Source organism: Elgaria multicarinata, chromosome 9 (genome assembly GCF_023053635.1).
Source record: "Elgaria multicarinata webbii isolate HBS135686 ecotype San Diego chromosome 9, rElgMul1.1.pri, whole genome shotgun sequence".
Classification (NCBI taxonomy): Eukaryota; Metazoa; Chordata; class Lepidosauria; order Squamata; family Anguidae; genus Elgaria; species Elgaria multicarinata.
The window spans coordinates 60,294,994-60,313,940 of NC_086179.1; the positions used below are offsets into that span (position 1 = coordinate 60,294,994).

At 44.0% G+C, this 18,947-nt stretch overlaps 1 protein-coding gene across 1 annotated transcript in view; it reads right to left on the reverse strand.

Moving 5' to 3' along the window:
- TMEM117 (transmembrane protein 117) overlaps nt 1–18,947 on the reverse strand; it is a 244,784-nt gene that overhangs the window by 12,450 nt on the left and 213,387 nt on the right. Inside the window, exon 7 of the mRNA XM_063134815.1 lies at nt 279–408. Coding sequence (XP_062990885.1) covers nt 279–408 — 130 coding nt within the window. The remainder of the gene's footprint in view (nt 1–278; nt 409–18,947) is intronic.

The following is an 18,947-nucleotide window of genomic DNA, read 5'->3' on the forward strand; positions in this document are numbered from 1 at the left end:
AACAGCAAGTGTGAGAGATGGATTCTAGCCAAGCTGTTGGCCTGGCTTGCAAATTTTCAAGTTGTATTGAATTTGCGAGCCCTCACCACTACCACTTACAATGTGAAGTGGTACAGTCAAGCAAAAGTTTTACCACCTCCTCTCTTGTTTGTGGAGAAACAGCTCAAATTATGAAGAATGAAGTCATTGAATTCTGGACAGTACCACATTAGAATTATAGATTATATATTTCACCCAGACTTAAAATCAAAAAGAGGATACCAAGGAATGTTCCATACCTGTTATATGTATGTGATACTCCTCCTTAAAAATCTTTTTGAAATAAGGCAATCTAAATTGAAAGTGTGCAGCAGGCAGGCCGGGAAGATTTACATCAACATCGCCCATAAAATGTGGAAACTCCCAATCCTGATGAGAAAGAACAGAAAACACTGTAAATATTTCATGAAAAGTGGTTCAAAAGTACCTGAAAGAATCAATACACATATTTCATTTCCAGTAATGATCATTGTGACTAGAGCCCTATGGCAGTGTCTGAACATGTCAGATGTGTAGGCCTCCTTTAGAAACTCTGCAGTTGTGCTTACAAAGACACCTGCCTGGGAAATGTGTGAGCTACAGAGATGCTAACCACAATGTCAGAGCTACCCAAGTGGGCAGATATTTGCAGAGATTCTAGGAACATAGGTCAGACTATTTGTCCATCAAGCTCAATATTGTATACGCTGACTGGCAGCAGCTTTCTAGGGTCCAGGCAGAGAACATCCCCATAATTTGTTATCATATCCTTTTGAACCAGGGATTGAACCTGGGACCCTGGGTGTTAGGGGTGCGCTCTTCACCCAGGAATTATCTGGTAACCGCGAAGATCTGCGGAGCATTTGAACTTCCAGAGTGGAGATTGGCCGCTTCTAAACCCATCCAATAATATCAGAGCGGAGACGTGCCTAACTGGAACTCATAACATCTCCAAAATTATCCCACCATTTTGTGTGTGTGGAGTGTGTAATTGAAAACCTCCCAATAAGGAACATGGGGTGATGGGGTGGGGTAGTTTTGTTAATTGATATTGACAATAGGCAAACCAATTAGGAATTGCCACAGCGCTGTCCCTCCCTGTTCTGTTCTTTTCCAATTGCGGTGTTTGGGGGGGGGTGACAATTAGTGAGATTAGGGGGAGCATTTGTTTGCAAAGTAAGATTTAGACAAGGAGAGAGAGAGAGAGAGAGAGAGAGAAGGAGAGAGAGAGAGAGAGAGAGAGAGAGAGAGAGAGAGAGAGAGAGAGATCTGGTTACGCATTTCTGCTCGTACTCCTAGAAGTCAGCCACAGTGTGAAAGTGCTGCTGGGCTGAGTGAGTAAGCTTCTACACCTGAGTCAGGCAGGCTCTTTTTCAGTTAAACTATTACTCCTACTGGCTGGCTAGGCTTCCAGTGCAGGAGGGGGGGACCCCGTCATCCTCCTCCTCCAAGCCATGCATAGCCTCCTATGGGGAAGCTGTTGCCTTGACTCGCTCCAATGCCCAACCGGCAGTGGGGGAGGGGTCCTGCAAGCTTCCTCCTCCTGCAAGCCTCCTGTCCTCTCTGAGGATGGGCAAGCTGTGTGTTGCTATTGTGGCATTTTATTAATATGCACTTACTTAATTATTATTATGCTAAGTGCTTCCTGCTGCTTTGTTTCCTCTCCCTTGCCGTACAGATCAAGGCATGAGAGGTGCCTGAGTGGACATTTGAGTTTGGACTTTAAAAATTCCCTATAAATCATGGCATGCAGGGATCCACTCCTCAGTTGGCATGCCTAAAGCCCTCTTTAAAAGCTGTCACAGTACCAATTTTCATGTGTTTATCTTTAAAACTGAGGGAGCTGTGAGCATTTCTGTTAATTCCTATTGACAAGAATGTACCAGTTACCCCAAAACGGAGCAGTTTTTCATCGAACTATCCAGCAGAGCGAAGAGAGGGACACGCTCTGGAAATTGGGGCAGAGAACCACCTCTACAGAGCTCTGACTAAAATTTTGAGGTGGAGAGGACCCACTTTGCACACCCCTGCTGGGCACGCAAAACATGCACTCTAACACTGTGCTATGTTTCCTCCTATGCTTGTAGGAGAATCATGCTGGTTCTTTGACCAACAAAGGAGCAACCATTATTAACATTGGCCTCGTTCATACAACACGCTAAACCATGCTGCTTAACCACAAAATGGTTAATGGAATGCATTAACCTTAATGTATTCCATTAACCATTTTGTGGTTAAGCAGCATGGTTTAGCACATTGTCTGAATGGGGCCATTATGAAAATATTATCATTCAATGTCCTAAATGGCTTGGGGCCAATTTACCTGAAGGATCATGTCCTCCCATATACATCTGCCCAGACTCTAAGATCATCTTCAGCGGTCCTTTTTCTGGGAGCCCCCACCAAAGGAAGTGAGATGGGTGGCTACTAAGAAGAGGGCCTTTTCTGCTGTGGCACCACGGTGGTGGAATGAGCTTTCCCGAGAGCCTCACCTGGCACCTACGTTGTGCTTTTTTCAGTACCAGGTGGGGCCTTTTTATTTCCCTAGGGATTTTAGTTTTTCCATTTCTGTTTTAAATCTGGTACCGTATTTTAAATCTTTGCACTGCTGCTAGGTTCTATTTGGTTATGGTTTTATTATTTTTTATACTGTAGTTTTAAACTTTAATCATTTTTATATTGGATTTTATCATCCTGTATTTTATGGTTTTAATTGTTGTGAACTGCCCAGAGAGCTTCAGCTTTTGGGCAGTATGGAAATGTAACAAACCAACCAACCATGGAGCTATGCAACTTCACCAGTAAAAGGGGCATCCAAAAGAACTTTAAGGCTGGGATCTTAAGTCCACTTATGGGAGTTTATGGAAGTAAAGTTTCTCATCCCCTCTATCTCTTGCAAAGCCTCTCCTGAAGATAAGGGGGCCCTTCTTAAGAATGCAAGATGGGGCAAGGGGGAACTACTGAAGGTGAGCAGCTCCCCAAATCAGTCTCATATCTGAAGATTAGTTAACTCAAGAAAGTTCATGGGAGGAAAGTTTCTCATCCTCTACTCTCCCTGATAGTCCCCTGCACTCTATCCCACAATGTTCAGGAGGACCTTCCAGCCCTTCGAAGAGCCTCTGTATGGGTTGCCCATGGCTTCAAGGGGGAGGAATGGATGGATTTCCCCCCTTCCATGAACTTCCTTCTCTTAGGATTCTTTCTCTTCCAACCTCTCAATTCTGCCACCTGGTTTGAAGACCTGAGCAGGGGTTGGCAGGGAAGTATAATCATATCTGTATCTATTGGCAATCCAAGCACCAGGCCCACTCACAGGAAATTGAGTACACCCTGATTCATTTCTTACAAGAGGATTCACTCACTTTAAATTCATCCAATACAAGCCATTACTCTTCTCATGCAACCAGCCAAACAGGAGCATTTTTCTCCTTTGACCAGTGACCCAAGAGCACCTTTGATTACATCTTAGATGATTAACATTCAAACCTTTAGCAGCAGTGGATGGCACGGAATTAACATGGTCACAATGTTATCATCAATTGTTATAAGAGCAGGGGAGGGGGAAGGAAAGAAATTGGGCCCCTGCTGAGCTTCATTACAAACTATAATCAGAAATTGATTCTTTTCATTTCCAGTAATAGTCCTTGCTGCCATAATTAAACTGTCAGACCATGGATAGATAATTTAGCAACTTAGCACCTGGCCCCAGCAAAGATGGGCAAGGAGAACTACTGCCAAAGGCAAAAGAGGTTGATTGTCAGTAGTACTATATATAATATCCCTACACAACTGATTGGTGTCTTTTGATTCACATTCAAATGTTGTCTCTTATGAAGATCATAGCAATTCGGATTTGTATTTTACACACTGGGTGCTATGGTGAGGTTCTATTCAAATCACTTGACTATGCTAAGCATTTTGATGGCTCTAGTGCTGAAGGACCCCTGAAAGATCAGGGGTTCTGTAAAGTCTGGGGGTGCTACTGAACTTGGCTTTGCAGCTGGATGTGCAGGAGGGTGAAGAAGGACACTTTAACAGGAACATTTATATGGTCACTAATGTGAGCTCCACATAATGAATTTCATCATAAGGAGGCTTGATTAAGCATGTAAAAAACATAAGCAAAACAGCACTGGATCGTGCTGAGCTCTTACCAGCTAGCTAAGCACTTAGCTTCTGACAGTGGTCATCCTGAGCTAAGAATGACCACAAGCAGGGCAAGGCTGTGAATGCCACATTATATGGTAATCAGAGATTACCTCCGAACATGGAGGTGACATTCCTTGGCTAAGAGGTATTAATAGATTCAGCATCCACAGCAAGATATACAATCGCTATGTGTACTTCCTCATTGCCCAGATGCTAGAATGTATTCTAGGAATGCTCAGTCCAGGAGTATAATAACCAAACCACACATTATGACACCACTTTGATGGCTGAAAGTGAGGAGGAGCTGAGGAGCCTTATGACAAAGGTGAAAGAAGAAAGTGCAAAAGCTGGGTTGCAGTTAAACCTCAAAAAAACCAAGATTATGGCAACCAGCTTGATTGGTAACTGGCAAATAGAGGGAGAAAATGTGAAGGCAGTGATAGACTTTGTATTTCTGGGTGCAAAGATTACTGCAGACGCTGACTGCAGCCAGGAAATCAGAAGACGTTTACTTCTTGGGAGGAGAGCAATGACAAATCTGGATAAAATAGTTAAGAGCAGAGACACCACACTGACAACAAAGGTCCGCATAGTTAAAGCAATGGTATTCCCCGTAGTAACCTATGGCTGCGAGAGCTGGACCATAAGGAAAGTTGAGCGAAGGAAGATAGATGCTTTTGAACTGTGGTGTTGGAGGAAAATTCTGAGAGTGCCTTGGACTGCAAGAAGATCAAACCAGTCCATACTCCAGGAAATAAAGCCAGACTGCTCACTTGAGGGAATGGTATTAAAGGCAAAACTGAAGTACTTTGGCCACATAATGAGAAGACAGGATACCCTGGAGAAGAGGCTGATGCTAGGGAAAGTGGAAGGCAAAAGGAAGAGGGGCTGACCAAGGGCAAGATGGATGGATGATATTCTGGAGGTGACAGACTTGACCTTGGGGGAGCTAGGGGTGGCGACAGCCGACCGAAAGCTCTGGCGTGGGCTGGTCCATGAAGTCACAAAGAGTCAGAAACGACTGAACAAATGTAGTAGCTTTATCTTTCCTTCCCCACCCCTTTTCCACTTTGGTGGGGGGAGGTGTCTGATTTTTATTGGGACTCTCCCCCATGATGGGAGGGGAGTTTTAATACTTCCCTTCTCAGTCATGATTTTACCAGTAATTCTCTGCCTGTGGCAGCTATAGGGCTTAGAAAACAAGCCCTACTGGCACCAATTTTCTCTCTCGATGCGGCTCTTCAAAACAATGAATGTTCACCTGCATCAGGACTAGTGAACTACACATTCCATGTGGATCCTTCTGATTACTTTGTGCATTTATAGGCTTTTCCTCCTATTTGCTTCATACCTTCCCCATCTCTTTTCCTGTAATTTGTTGTTGCTTTTGGTCTGTTTCTACTTTCAATCTGTCAGCAATGCAAATCCCGTGGGTCTGTTAGCTTCTGTCAAGTCCTGCTGAGGCTTTGCTAGTAGAATGGCAGCTCTGTCATCAGCGGCAGCGATCGTGGAGCCACCCCGTTGGCTTGTCATGGTTCTACAAACAAGCCACTTTAATGTTTGTGTGGCACAAGATATTATTTTTACTCATTGGTGGGGTATTTCTTAATGGACTGATGGTACTGTCTCAATCTCCCATAAGGACAATAAATAAGTAAATAATATAAATAAATTGGTGCCTGGATGTTCAAACTATTGCACCAGTGGTTGGGGGCAAAGGGTAGGGAAAGCAGTGGTTAGATGAACTACATTTTGCTTAATCCCCCTCCCTCTGAACAGAGTCTTTCCACTCATCTCTGCAGTGCAGTCAGCAATAGAGTCCTTTCAATGTGGTGAAACTGACAAAGAATTTCTCCCTCACAAACAACCCACAGTGAAGAGGATTCTCTCAACTCTGCAGCAGGGGTTTCAATTCCTTCCTCTTCCCCCCTGCAATTTTTACAGTTAATTATTATTATTATTATTTATTTATATAGCACCATCAATGTACATGGTGCTGTACAGAGTAAAACAGTAAATAGCAAGACTCTGCCGCATAGGCTTACAATCTAATAAAATCATAGTAAAACAATAAGGAGGGGAAGAGAATGCCAACAGGTACAGGGAAGGGTAAGCAGGCACAGGGTAGGGAAAAACTAACAGTAGAAAGTAACAGTAGAAGTCTGCACAACATCAAGTTTTAAAAGCTTTAGGAAAAAGAAAAGTTTTTAGTTGAGCTTTAAAAGCTGTGGTTGAACTTGTAGTTCTCAAATGTTCTGGAAGAGCGTTCCAGGCGTAAGGGGCAGCAGACGAAAATGGACGAAGCCGAGCAAGGGAAGTAGAGGCCCTTGGGCAGGCGAGAAACATGGCATCAGAGGAGCGAAGAGCACGAGCGGGGCAATAGTGTGAGATGAGAGAGGAGAGATAGGAAGGAGCTAGACCGTGAAAAGCTTTGAAGGTTAACAGGAGAAGTTTATATTGGATTCTGAAGTGAATTGGAAGCCAATGAAGAGATTTCAGAAGCGGAGTAACATGGTCGGAGCGGCGTGCTAAGAAGATGATCTTTGCGGCGGAGTGGTGAACAGAAACCAACGGGCTGATGTGAGAAGAAGGAAGGCCAGAGAGAAGAAGGTTGCAGTAGTCCAACCGTGAAATAACCAGTGCATGAACAAGCGTCTTGGCAGAAGAGACAGACAAAAATGATCGAATCCTGGCAATATTATACAGGAAAAATCGACAAGATTTAGCTACTGCCTCAATATGAGGAATAAAGGAGAGCGAGGAGTCGAAGATAAAGCCAAGGCTACGAGCTTCCTTGACCGGAGTAAGCGTAACATCATTGACAGTAAGAGAGAATGAGAGATGAGGAGAAGGTTTAGGAGGAAAAACAAGCAATTCAGTCTTTGCCATGTTAAGCTTCAAGCGACGATGAAGCAGCCAAGCTGAGATATCTGAAAGACATGCCGAGATACGATCGTGAACATCAGGAGAAAGTTCCGGAGATGACAGATATAGTTGTGTATCATCGGCGTACAGGTGATATTGGAGACCATGAGATTGAATAAGCTTGCCCAAGGGCAACATGTATAAGGAAAACAACAACGGGCCAAGCACCGAGCCTTGCGGAACCCCTACTGAAAGGGGAAAGGAGGAAGACGAGCTGCCATTAGTCAACACACTGAAAGAGCGACCCGCTAGATAGGAGGCAAACCAGTTATAGACAGAGCCACAAAATCCAAGGTCATGAAGGGAATCTAAGAGAAGATCATGATCAACCGTGTCAAAGGCTGCAGTTAGATCAAGGAGAATAAGAACGGAATAATGGCCTTTAGACTTGGCAGTAAGGAGATCATTGGTGATCTTAGTAAGGGCTGTTTCGGTGGAATGCAGAGGACGGAATCCAGATTGAAATGGATCCAAAGCAGAGTTACTAGAAAGAAAGTCAAGACAGCGAGAGTAGACCGCACGCTCCAGGATCTTTGAAACAAACGGCAACAAAGAGACAGGTCGGTAGTTAGACAGAGATAGCCTATCAAGAGTAGGTTTCTTGAGAATGGGAGAGACTGTAGCATGTTTAAAAGCAGAAGGAAATGAACCAGAGGACAGAGAAAGATTAATAATATGTAGCAAGGAAGGGAGGATAGCAGGAATAAGATTAATAAAGACGCGAGAAGGAATCGGATCACGAGAACAAGTGGAAGGCTTCGAAGAGCGCAGTATTGTAGACAGTTCATCCGCAGAGACCGAAGGAAACGCAGAGAAATTTGCAGGAGGAGCTGACAGATGAGGAACAGGAACTGGAAGAGGAGCAGAGCTGGCCAGATCAGAGCGGATAGTTTGGATTTTAGCATTGAAAAAAGAGGCAAAGTTGTTAGCAGACAGAGAGGCGGGGAGAGATGGCGGATTAGGCTTCAGAAGAGAATTGAAGGACGCAAAGAGCCGCTGAGGATGCCTAGCATTTGCCTGGATCAGCGCTGAGTAGTACTGCTGTTTGGCCAGTGAGATGGCAGAAGAGAAAGAGGAAAGTACAAATTTGTAATGGACAAAGTCTGCCCGGTCCCTGGTCTTACGCCAAAGGCGTTCAGCTGCCCGGGAACAAGAGCGAAGGTAGCGGAGGGAAGAGGTGAGCCACGGTTGGGGTTGAGAAGGGCGAACTATCCGAGTTGTAGATGGAGCAAGATTATCAAGAGTTGAAGATAAGGAGGAATTAAAGAAGGAGACAGCTGAGTCCAAGGAGACAGCCGAACAGACAGAAGGAAGGGAGGAGGCTAGGGACTGGGAAAAAGCCTCGTAATTGATAGATTGCAAGTCACGACAAGAGCGAGAAGCGGGACGTGAAGGAGGAGGATTATGAGTAATATTGAAAGAAACTAGGTGATGATCTGACAGCGGAAAGTGAGCAGTAGAAAAGTCCAACACAGAGCAATTCCGAGTGAGAACAAGATCCAGACAGTGTCCAAGGGAATGTGTGGGTGCATCAGACCAAAGCTTAAGATCATAAGAGGAAGATAATGAGCGAAATCGTAGAGCTGCAGCATCTTGAGGGTCATCCACATGAATGTTGAAATCACCCAGGATAAGAGTAGGACAGTTGTCAGAGAGGAAAAAGGACAGCCACGAATCAAAATCAGAGATAAATTTTGAGGACGAGCCTGGGGGGCGGTACAGAACTGCAACCCGCAGTCGCAGTGGAGCGAAGAGCCTCACCACATGTACCTCAAAAGAGGAGAAGCAATGTGAAGGTGGAATGGAAAGAGGCTGGAACTGGCACAAACTAGATAATAAAAGACCCACACCACCACCCCGACCCTCTGGGCGACTAGTGTGAGAGAAAGAGAGTCCTCCAAGAGAGAGGGCAGCAGAGATGGCAGTATCATGGGCAGGAAGCCAGGTTTCAGTAAGAGCAAGGAGGTGGAGAGACCTAGAGATAAACAAGTCCTGGATGACAGGGGCCTTAGAAGCAAGAGAGCGACAGTTCCATAAGGAACACGAAAAAGGCAGCTGAGAAGAGGGGAGACACCGGATAGGAACTAAGTTAGGAGAGACGAGATTGGAACGAGCCATAAGGAACAGATATGAGGAGAAAAGAACTGAGAGGAGACAATGAGAAGATCGTGACCTGAATCAGAAAGAGGCAGCGACCGGACCGTGGCTGGGGTTTTTCCTCCAGAGTAGAGGATCCGCTTGACCGGCTTCGCCCCACGGCTGAGAGCCACAGGCCGAGAGCCCTTGTGCTCTCGCCCTTCGGCTCGCGCCTCCAGCAAACTGGAGGCTTGAAGTACCTGAAAAGGAGGGGGGAGGAGCAGAAGCTGCAATTCAAACAGAACAATGGCAGTTAGTCAATGCTGCTCAATGGCTTCTCAGAGAGCTAAGTTGCTTCTCCTCTTCAAGTTGCAAACTGCAAACTGCAGCAAACTGGAGGCCTGAAGTACCTGAAAAGGAGGGGGGGAGGAGCAGAAGCTGCAATTCAAACAGAACAATGGCAGTTAGTCAATGTTGCTCAATGGCTTCTCAGAGAGCTAAGTTGCTTCTCCTCTTCAAGTTTAGTTAAGACTAATAATGTGCCAGATCTGGCTTAAGCCCTATGACTTGCTGCAATGTGCAGGGGAGTGAAACTGACAAGAGTTTCAACCCTCACCTCTGCAGCAAGTCTACAGTCCTTTCACTATAAAAGTGTAATTTGCACCCCCTTATTTCAGGGGAGTTGGCTTCTGACTCTGCACAGGCAAGTCTTGTCAGCTTCATCTCCATGGTTTTGCCACTTTTGAGCAAGAAAAAGGAAGACACTACCCATTATTTATCCTGCAGTGGCATCCTGCAGTGGCATCCAGCAACTGTAGGGAGCATCAGCAACGCTCTCACTATTGGCCTTATTTTTCACATGGAGAACATATGCAGAAACATGTATCACAGTAGGCACTGAACAAATGCCAACAGATACAGATGGATTTGATGTCTACCACAAATGCTTGTCACAGACAGAGTATCATGGAGGCTCAGGCAGAGATCCACAGTAACAAAAACCACAGATTGGCAAACATTTACACATGAGAAGCATGAGTACTCATGAACAGATCTGGCTGGGAAGGCTCCATCCTCCTCCTACTTGACATGGAGCTCTCTCCAGATGACAGATTGGGCACAGTCCTTCATCAGCTGTGGATATTTAAGCTGATGAAGCAAGAGACTACTAATGGCTCCCTAGGCATGAATAAACACTCCCTTGAAACAGAGGCCTTCTCAGCCAGAAGATCTTGGTGGCTTGAGCAGATCTGTTAGCTAGAAAAGGCTCTTTTGTCAAGTAGCAGATAAGAGATCTCCCTGCCAGCAGATCTGACATTCCCACAATGTCACAGGACTCACAGGAAACTGACATTCCTCCTTAAAGATTGAAGAAAGATCAGGAGGAAATGACCATGCCCTGACTTTTCCCATACTTGTATAAACCGATATTTAATTAACTGAGTGTTAGACATTATATGTAATTAGGTGAGCCTAACAATTCATATGGCCCTTTTAGCAGGGGAAAAAAAGCAACTTTAAGAAGGGTGATATGAAGCAGAAGTACAGTGGTGGGGAGGAAGCACCTAGCTAGATACCATGCACTGACACTGTTCCCATTCTCTCACTCTTACTCAGGGCCGGCGCTACCATTAGGCCAACTAAGCAGCTGCCTAGGGCGCAGACCTCAGAGGGGCGCAGTACTGCCCTTTAAGGGTCACAGTTTTATACAAATTAGCTGTTTTAAGAAAAAGTAATATTTCAGAAACCCTTCTTGAACAGCTGAACCACAAGCTGTGTTTCCCTCAGTGGAATTCCAAACACATTTGCCCTGGGAATATCCAGCTTCCCCCAGCTGCTTTTCCTTGTGACAGGAAAAGCAGCTGGGGGAAGTAATTTGGGGCAGAGAAAAATAGGAATGTATAGATGGTATAAAATCCGTTCCGCCTTGCGTTCCATGGATTGTGCAGTATCATTCGTTCCAGCATCCACAGATTGGTTCAAATTTTTTTTCCCCGTTAGGAGGAAAAATATGAAAATAATTCCACAAGAAAGGTCACAAAAATTTATGTTAGTATGTAACATTTAGGGTATTGGCCCCTGTTCCATTCAGCTACTCCCTGCGTATATTTTCCAGCATGGCATATGTCTCAGCAGAAACTGCATATTTTCCTGTGAGTGAATTTGCATAAATTTCAGAATAATAATAATAATAATAATAATAATAATAATAATAATAATTCTGGAAGCCCGTGGACTCTGCGCGGCCTGGGGAGGCCAATCCATGGTGGATTCCACAAGTCATATTGTTAGAAATCGGAACTCATTTTAGTCTGTCTCCCATCATCCTTAGAGAAAAAGCAGGCAGATGGCATGGAAAAGGTTAACACTCCCAGCCACTTCCTCTGTTTCTCTGCTTCCTGTCCGCTCTCCCTGTAGTTTTTTTCTGGGGTGGGGAGAAGGGCTGTTGGGAGAGAATCACATGCATTGTCTCTAAGCTCTAGTTTAGCCCTCACTTGGTTTTGAGGGTGCTGAGACTACAGGAAACCCATGGGGCTTTGAGTCCTCCCCAAGGTATTTTGAAATTGAAGTTTAACCTGATCTGAATCAAAGAGGAAGATAAATTAAGAGAGGGGAAGTGGAGAAGAAATTCTCCACTGTTGTTTTTATACTGTTTTATGTTTTTTTTTAATTTTTGTATACTTTTAATGTTTACTTTTTTAAATTGTTGTAAACCGCCCAGAGTGCTTCGGCTGTGGGGCGGTATATAAATGTAATAAAATAAATAAATAAATAAATAAGAAATTCAAAAGTCAGCTATGACCAGTTTCATTTTTCTATGTTGGTCAATATGATAGGTGCTATATCCACCTTTCTTTGAACAAGAATGCAGAGGAACTGTGAACAATTGTTATTAGAACAGAAGAAGGCTAGCACCAGCAAGCCACCTGTCAAATGAAAAGATATTAAAATGCCAGAATACAAATCAAAGTATGTAGGGTAATGAAGATACAATCCTATACATATTTAAAATTTAACCCTGATTTAATTCAGAAATGCATCATACAAGACGCATCCTGATTAATGATTTAGGAATGTGCCTTTTCTTTTGTGGCAATCTGTATAACTGACATTTAAAAAGTAATATCTACATTAGAGTCAAAATTATTCCCATTATCGCCTGAGGTTCACTTACAGACTCAACCCTCACAAATGTAGGTTCCTTCGAGTCAAATTACAGGCAGGTCTGATGCCCACCCCCCTGCCTTTACACCAGCCATATCATTAGCTACACCCTTTGGTTTTCACTCTGTGATAACTACTCACATAGCAAAGGTTAATCACTGTATGAAACAATCACGTGTTCCAGAATATTTCAGCGAATAATCATGTAGACTTGTGTTGAACCATATGCCCATTCTCTAGGTTAGAGAGCATGCTGTGCAATGCCTGGTGTTGCATTAGCTACTGGACAATGAATTCCTAAATGAGATTGCATGTAAGCTACTGTAATTGCAAAAATAAATGCACACAGCCACACTAATCTTCCATATTTGCCCCTTTTAAAACATGCACAGGAAGCGCTCATTTGAATTCATTACTAAAGTATCCTGTTGATTCAGACTGAATTGACATGTTGAAAGACAACAGGAGCTGGAGATCACAATTCAGGCCTACAGCCCTATGCTATGTGTGTCCAGTCATAAATAAGCCCCGCTGAATTCAGTGGGACTCATTCTTAAGTACGTGTGCATAGGATTTCGAGCCTTATGCTGCAATCCTACAGCCACTTAGCTGGGAGTAAACCTTATTGAACTTAATGGGACTTATTTCTGAGTAGACATGTATAGAGTTGCATTGCTAGTATATTTCTAAGGCTTATGTTGGGATGGGCAACACATAGTCTGCGACCCACAAGTGCCCCCCACTGCACCACCAAATGTGAAGCAAAAATGGCAAACACAGTGGCACCTGTAGTGCTACAGAGCACTACAAAAGTCAAATCTAGCTTGTTTGTAGTTCTTTAGCTGTTCTAGCTCTGTTTCACTGTTCTGTTAACTTGTAAACTGCTGTTTTTTGGATTGTAAAAAAATAATAATGGGAGTGAGGGCAACCTGTATGGGATGTCTGGGGGCAAAAATGGCCCTCCTGCAGTTGCCCACCTATGATCTATATACAGTAAATGCGAAGTTGGATGTTTTATTGTTCTGATTTTACCTTTTAAATAACTTTACTGCTGTTGTCGATGTAGTGCTTTAATATTTTTTAAATTGATGTTTTTCCATCATTAATTTATGGTTCATTGTTAGCCACCTTGAGATTTTCTGATGGAAGATGGGATATAAATGTTTTAAATAAATACAAATGTTAAGAAGTTATATATTTCTCACTCTAAGTTGCCTTGGGCCACTTTGGGGAATGAATTAGCATATAATTCTTTTATAAATGAAATAAACTTTTTACAACTTCAACACTACATAATTAATGTCAACAGTTATATCAGTTCAACCAATTCTAACAGAATAAATGATAAAACCAGTAAGAATATATAGTTATGGAGGAACTAGAAGCTACCAGGAAATTGGTTTATCCCCTCACCAATTTTCCACTGTAAATGTCCTTCCCCAACTGAACTGTCACCCAGTGTTCATATTCCTGGTCTCGAAGCAAGAACCTTGGTAACTCATAATGCTCACCTGAAATACAAGGTGAGCATTATGACTGTTATGGGAGCCTAATTTCCGTATTCTTCTTTGTCCAATCCGCGCCCCCTCAGTACCTCCTCCTTTTTCTCTCCCGTCTCCCCTCCCCGCTCCACCACTTTTTATTCATATATCAGAGTAAACCCACTTACACAAGTGTAGGATAGAAACCATAATCAGAACCAAGTCACCAAAGCACAAAATCATTTGCCTAAAGGTTTCCCTGACTGTCTAAAGCAATCCCCGTCTGAGGAAGTGTGAAGCAGAGATCGGAAACAAGAAAAACACTTTGTAACGGAAAGGAATGTAGCACCCCATTAAACGTATCAATTTCTAACTGCAAGTATGCGGACAAAACCGCAACAATGTAGGGTTTAATTAAGGTGCAGTCAATATCGCGGAGAAGCCGGGGAGCGATGCCTATGACTCAAAAGCAATAGAATTAAACTATGGGGACTGCAATCTACCAGGGGATGGGAGGGGGGTTAAGGAAGTAATGTACCCACCCAAAGAACATCGGGTGCCATTCCCTAGGAGTAAATGACTTCTTCCTCTCCCCCTTTCCGCCCCCCTTCCTCCTTCTCTTTCTTTCCCACGGTAGGGCAGGAGTTTTGGGAAGAGCTAATTGGCTTAAATGGTAAAAGCGGGAAAAGCTCAGACTGCTGGGAAGAAGACATCCCAAGGTGCATTGGGGGAAAAGAGTATTGCAGTAGCAGGAATGTACTAATGTTAACCATTCTCCTCCCCATCTGAGCATGTCCGATGACGTTAAGGGTGACCATTTGGGCTAATAGCCAATTGTGAATGAAGGATTTTTCCCCCTCTGTATAAAACTAAGGGTCAACCTTTGTTCGTGGTCTCTCTCGCTCATTTTGAACTGTGGGAGAGAACCCCGTTGCGCAAGGGATTTTTGGTACCTGATGGTGGAAATAAAACCTTTCCCCGAAAACCTGCATCCAGATGCTTTTTTATTGGACTCAATTGGTTCGTATTCCACAATATTTGTAACATGACCCTGCCCCAAATTCTTCTCTGGCTTGGATTTTATTTGGAGTTGGATAAGATGTCAGTCCCTCCCACCCGCCCCCTCCATGAATCACCGACCCCGTTCCTGGCTCAGTGCTGCAACAGGCCGAGCCAGGCACCAGGACAGAGGGAAAGAAAGAGATAACTTTCCTCTCATTCCACTGCTACTGTCACTGCCAGCACAGCAGTGGTGGAAGGCTGGGGCAGGCTTGGAGGTTTGCAAGGGGCTGGATTACAGATAGTGAGTGGGAGGAGCTTTGGAGGCACACAGATCAGTTGTTGGTGGTGGGGGAAGTCAGACTCCAATTGAGAGCACAGCAAGGTTTGATTTTGACAAAAATTGCCTTGAGATAAGCAGTTATTTTCTGATTTGGGGAGAAAGTAGCCCAGGTTATTCCAAAGAATTCAAGGTGAACCAAGCGTGGTAACGTCCACAGCAAGTTTTAAATTATATTTCTCAGCTGAGATTTGGCACCAAAGATGGAGGGAAGCTGCCTTTGGAAGGCATTTTCAGGAAGAACCACATGGTAGGTATGTTGCAGGCACCCGACTGGATCCAGGAGTCCCCTGGACCCAGCTTGCTGGGCCATGGAGTGTTCACAGCCCCCTGCAGCTCAGCAACTGCCCACTAGCCATCCGACCTTGTCTGGAGTCTCCTTTGTGTCAGCTCTGGAAATTGCATATTAAAGGCGTGAATGCTCTCTTCATGCCTTTAATTTTGCATAAATGGGACCTTTCTGGCAGCCATTTACAAAATTTGGGAAATACACAATTTCTTGAGCTGCCATTGTTCTGCACAATAAGGGCTCCGGATGAGGACAGGGGGCTTTGCAGCTTCATCGGGGGCTTGTCGGGCTGTGAAGAAGCTCCTGCAGTGCTATGAGCAGGAGCAGGCAGTGGGGCAGCTTGGCAGGCATCCAATGGAGCCAGACACGGGGGAGTCCGTCTGTCTGTCCTTCCCTACCCATTGGTATGGGATGGGCTAGTTACCCCCCCCCCCACCCTTCCCTGTGCAAATCACCACCACCACCACCATGCTCACATTTGGGAAACAGGCAACATTTGGCAAGACAGCACATAACTCCACACCTGAAGTCAGCATTAGTTTAAAAAACTCTACCTATGATTTAGGAGTTATATCGTGAGGTCTCCCCAGTGCTGCTAATATGCAATTGCTGTAACAACTGGAAATACTGCCCAAAGTGGAATGCTGGAGATACGGATGATAGTGTCAAGTAATATTATTTTCCTATTCATAGTCAAAAGTATGAATAAATGTATAAACTACATTTAAAAGTAAATATAAGCTACATTTAAAGCTTGCGATCTGTTCAAATGTGTATGCATGCGTGTGTGTGCGCATATATATATATATATATATATATTGAGAGAGAGAGAGAGAGAGAGAGAGAGAGAGTCAGTCTGCATTAACCACTTCCTTCTCTCCCTCCCCTGGTAACAGTCTTATACTGTTGTTCTCACTCCACATTCCAAGGCAAGTTTTCCAGTTGTTTCTGCAAGACCTAGTCACTGTGCATCACCAGGATCTTCCCACAGAGTGGTAACGTTGGCAGAAACACTGCTGTGGCATCCTGCCTGACTGGAAGGATCTAATGCAAACAGGACCCTGCAGCTGTGATTCTTTGGGTAAGCCGAAAACAAAACAACAGGAACCACAACCCACCCGCCCACAAAACTTCCAGATAGCATGGGACTCCTGCAGCCCATCACACATCTCTTTAGACAACTGAGTGCATGTCTCCTTGTGAGTCCAAAAGTGACTGCAGGGTAGGGGGAAAAAAGGTTATTTGAATCCACCCTAAGGGGGAAATGACACATTGCAAGCAAATGTGCATAATGAAGCTCTGACAGTTTTTTTAAAAAGAAAAAAAAAGCAGCCTTGGTATGCTACAGTTTTGATTGGAGGAACAATCAGCAAAGGAGTGCTTATCTTTCCCCCTCATTGGCCATTCTACAACTGATCAGCCCCCAGGCTGCTTTCCCAGAGTATACATCTGGAACCCTGGGGTGACGGGTGGGCGGAACAGGCTGGAAGGACCATTTGGAGTAGAAAAATAGCTGGCAGTGAGCCGTTTCAGCACCCTCTGCACAGTCTGCTCAGAACTGTAGCCTGCTTTTCATGATGCAAACACTTCTGGGCCTCAGATGCATACATATGTGACAATCTGTTTGCCTCTAATGTTGCGGAGAAAATCTCTTAAGAGAACTGAAAAATTAGCATTGGGTTAAGGAGGTTATCCTGACTGGTGTGGTAGGTATTATACCACTCCTAAGATTTGTTTTAGGTTTTCAAACCACTTCACATACACAGGGACTGGGTTCACACAACACACTAACCCATGATGGTTTATTTTCCAGAACAACCCATGATGAGTTAGTGTGTTGTCTGCGGGATGTTTACACACACACACACACACACACACACACACACACACACACACACACACACTCCCCCCCCAAAAAATAAGTCATCCTATTATTATGGAGCTTGGGAACCCTGCAGTAACGTTTGTTTTACCTACTGTGGCTTAGCATGATGTCTGTTGTGCAGTGTGGGTTACAAAGATCATCTACAGAGCTGCTTGGCAGAGTGGCCAGAAATACTGCTGCCGCACTGCTCCTCTCAAGCGATCTCTATTCCAACCACAAAGGATGCTAGATTTCTGCCTGGCTGGGTGGGAGAACTACAGGAGAGGAGGGGTGAGGGCTAAAATAAAAAACTCAGTGTAGCTTGTTTGCCTGGTCATCTGATAGGAACACAGGAGGTGGTTTGCCTAACCACTTTCCCAACATAACTTGCCACCCACCATGGGTTTGCACGATTTAGGAACCCAACAATTTTCTGCAACCCTGGAAGGCAAGTCCATATTATGACCTCCCATATCACAGATATGAGCGTGGGGGGAGAACTGAGGCTGAGAGAGAGCGGTTTGCCCAAGACCAACTAATGAAAGATTATACTGTTCTAGTGGTTTGTGCATAAGCGCAGGAAGTGTGGATTAGGTTGATTTTTATGAAAATCCCAACCAAATTAATTTCTCCCCCATTTCTAGATGAGGCACAGTTTCTTCCAAGTCTGTACAAACTTTGATCAGCGATGTGAAAAACCTGAAGGAAATGTTTTGTCATTTTGTTGGTTTTACACATTTTGCCCAATACAAAACTCAACATAATGTTTGGGCTTTTTTTAAAAAATAAAACCCTCCAGCCTCAACACAGCTGAGCACTTGCCAGGTAATTCCTTCAGTTTATGGACAAAATGTTTGCACTTAATTCTGGAACTGGAGAAGTCAATGAGATGTAATGGTATATTATTTCACACCTGGGAAATAACTCAACCCTGTCATGTCCATTAGGCTTTCCCATAAGTCACCAGCAACTGCAAGAAACATTTTGTTTTTCCTTTGGTATGTTGTAGGGGGAGAAAATTAATTACTTTAGTAAAGCATAGTATTATGGAGCTTGGGAACTTTTCATGGATATAATACCCTTGTGTGAAGTTACCAGTTCTCTTAAACCAAAGCTTTTTGTGAGAGAAATCAAGTCAGGAAATATGAAATTTAAGGATCGCTGTACGTTTGATGCATACCAAAATAAAACAAGATGAAAGCATGACAAAACCCCATTCCCACAATTCAGCAATGGACAATTTACCATCATGGCCAAGAGTTATGCATCTCTGCCATTCAGTTCAAATTCTGCTCTCCTTCATTGGGTGGTCCATATCATAAGTGCACAAAAGTCCTGTTCAGACATTATGCCCCCACATATTGTCAGAATGCACGTGTAAAGTGAGGAGTGAGACTGAATATACTGGATCCACCCCCAATGGGTTGTTCACACAATACACTGTCCCACACTCAGTGGTTGAGTGTTGTTTGTTGTTTAACTGTGGGTTGTTTGTTGAACTGTGACTTCGCATGTTGTCTGAAGCCAGGACATTTTCCACAGGGTGGCTTGTTAACCATCCTGACCAGCCCAACAAAAAAACATGGGTTTTTGAGGTGGCTTGCTCAAGAAAAAAATAAGCCACACTGCATGGTTTACAAG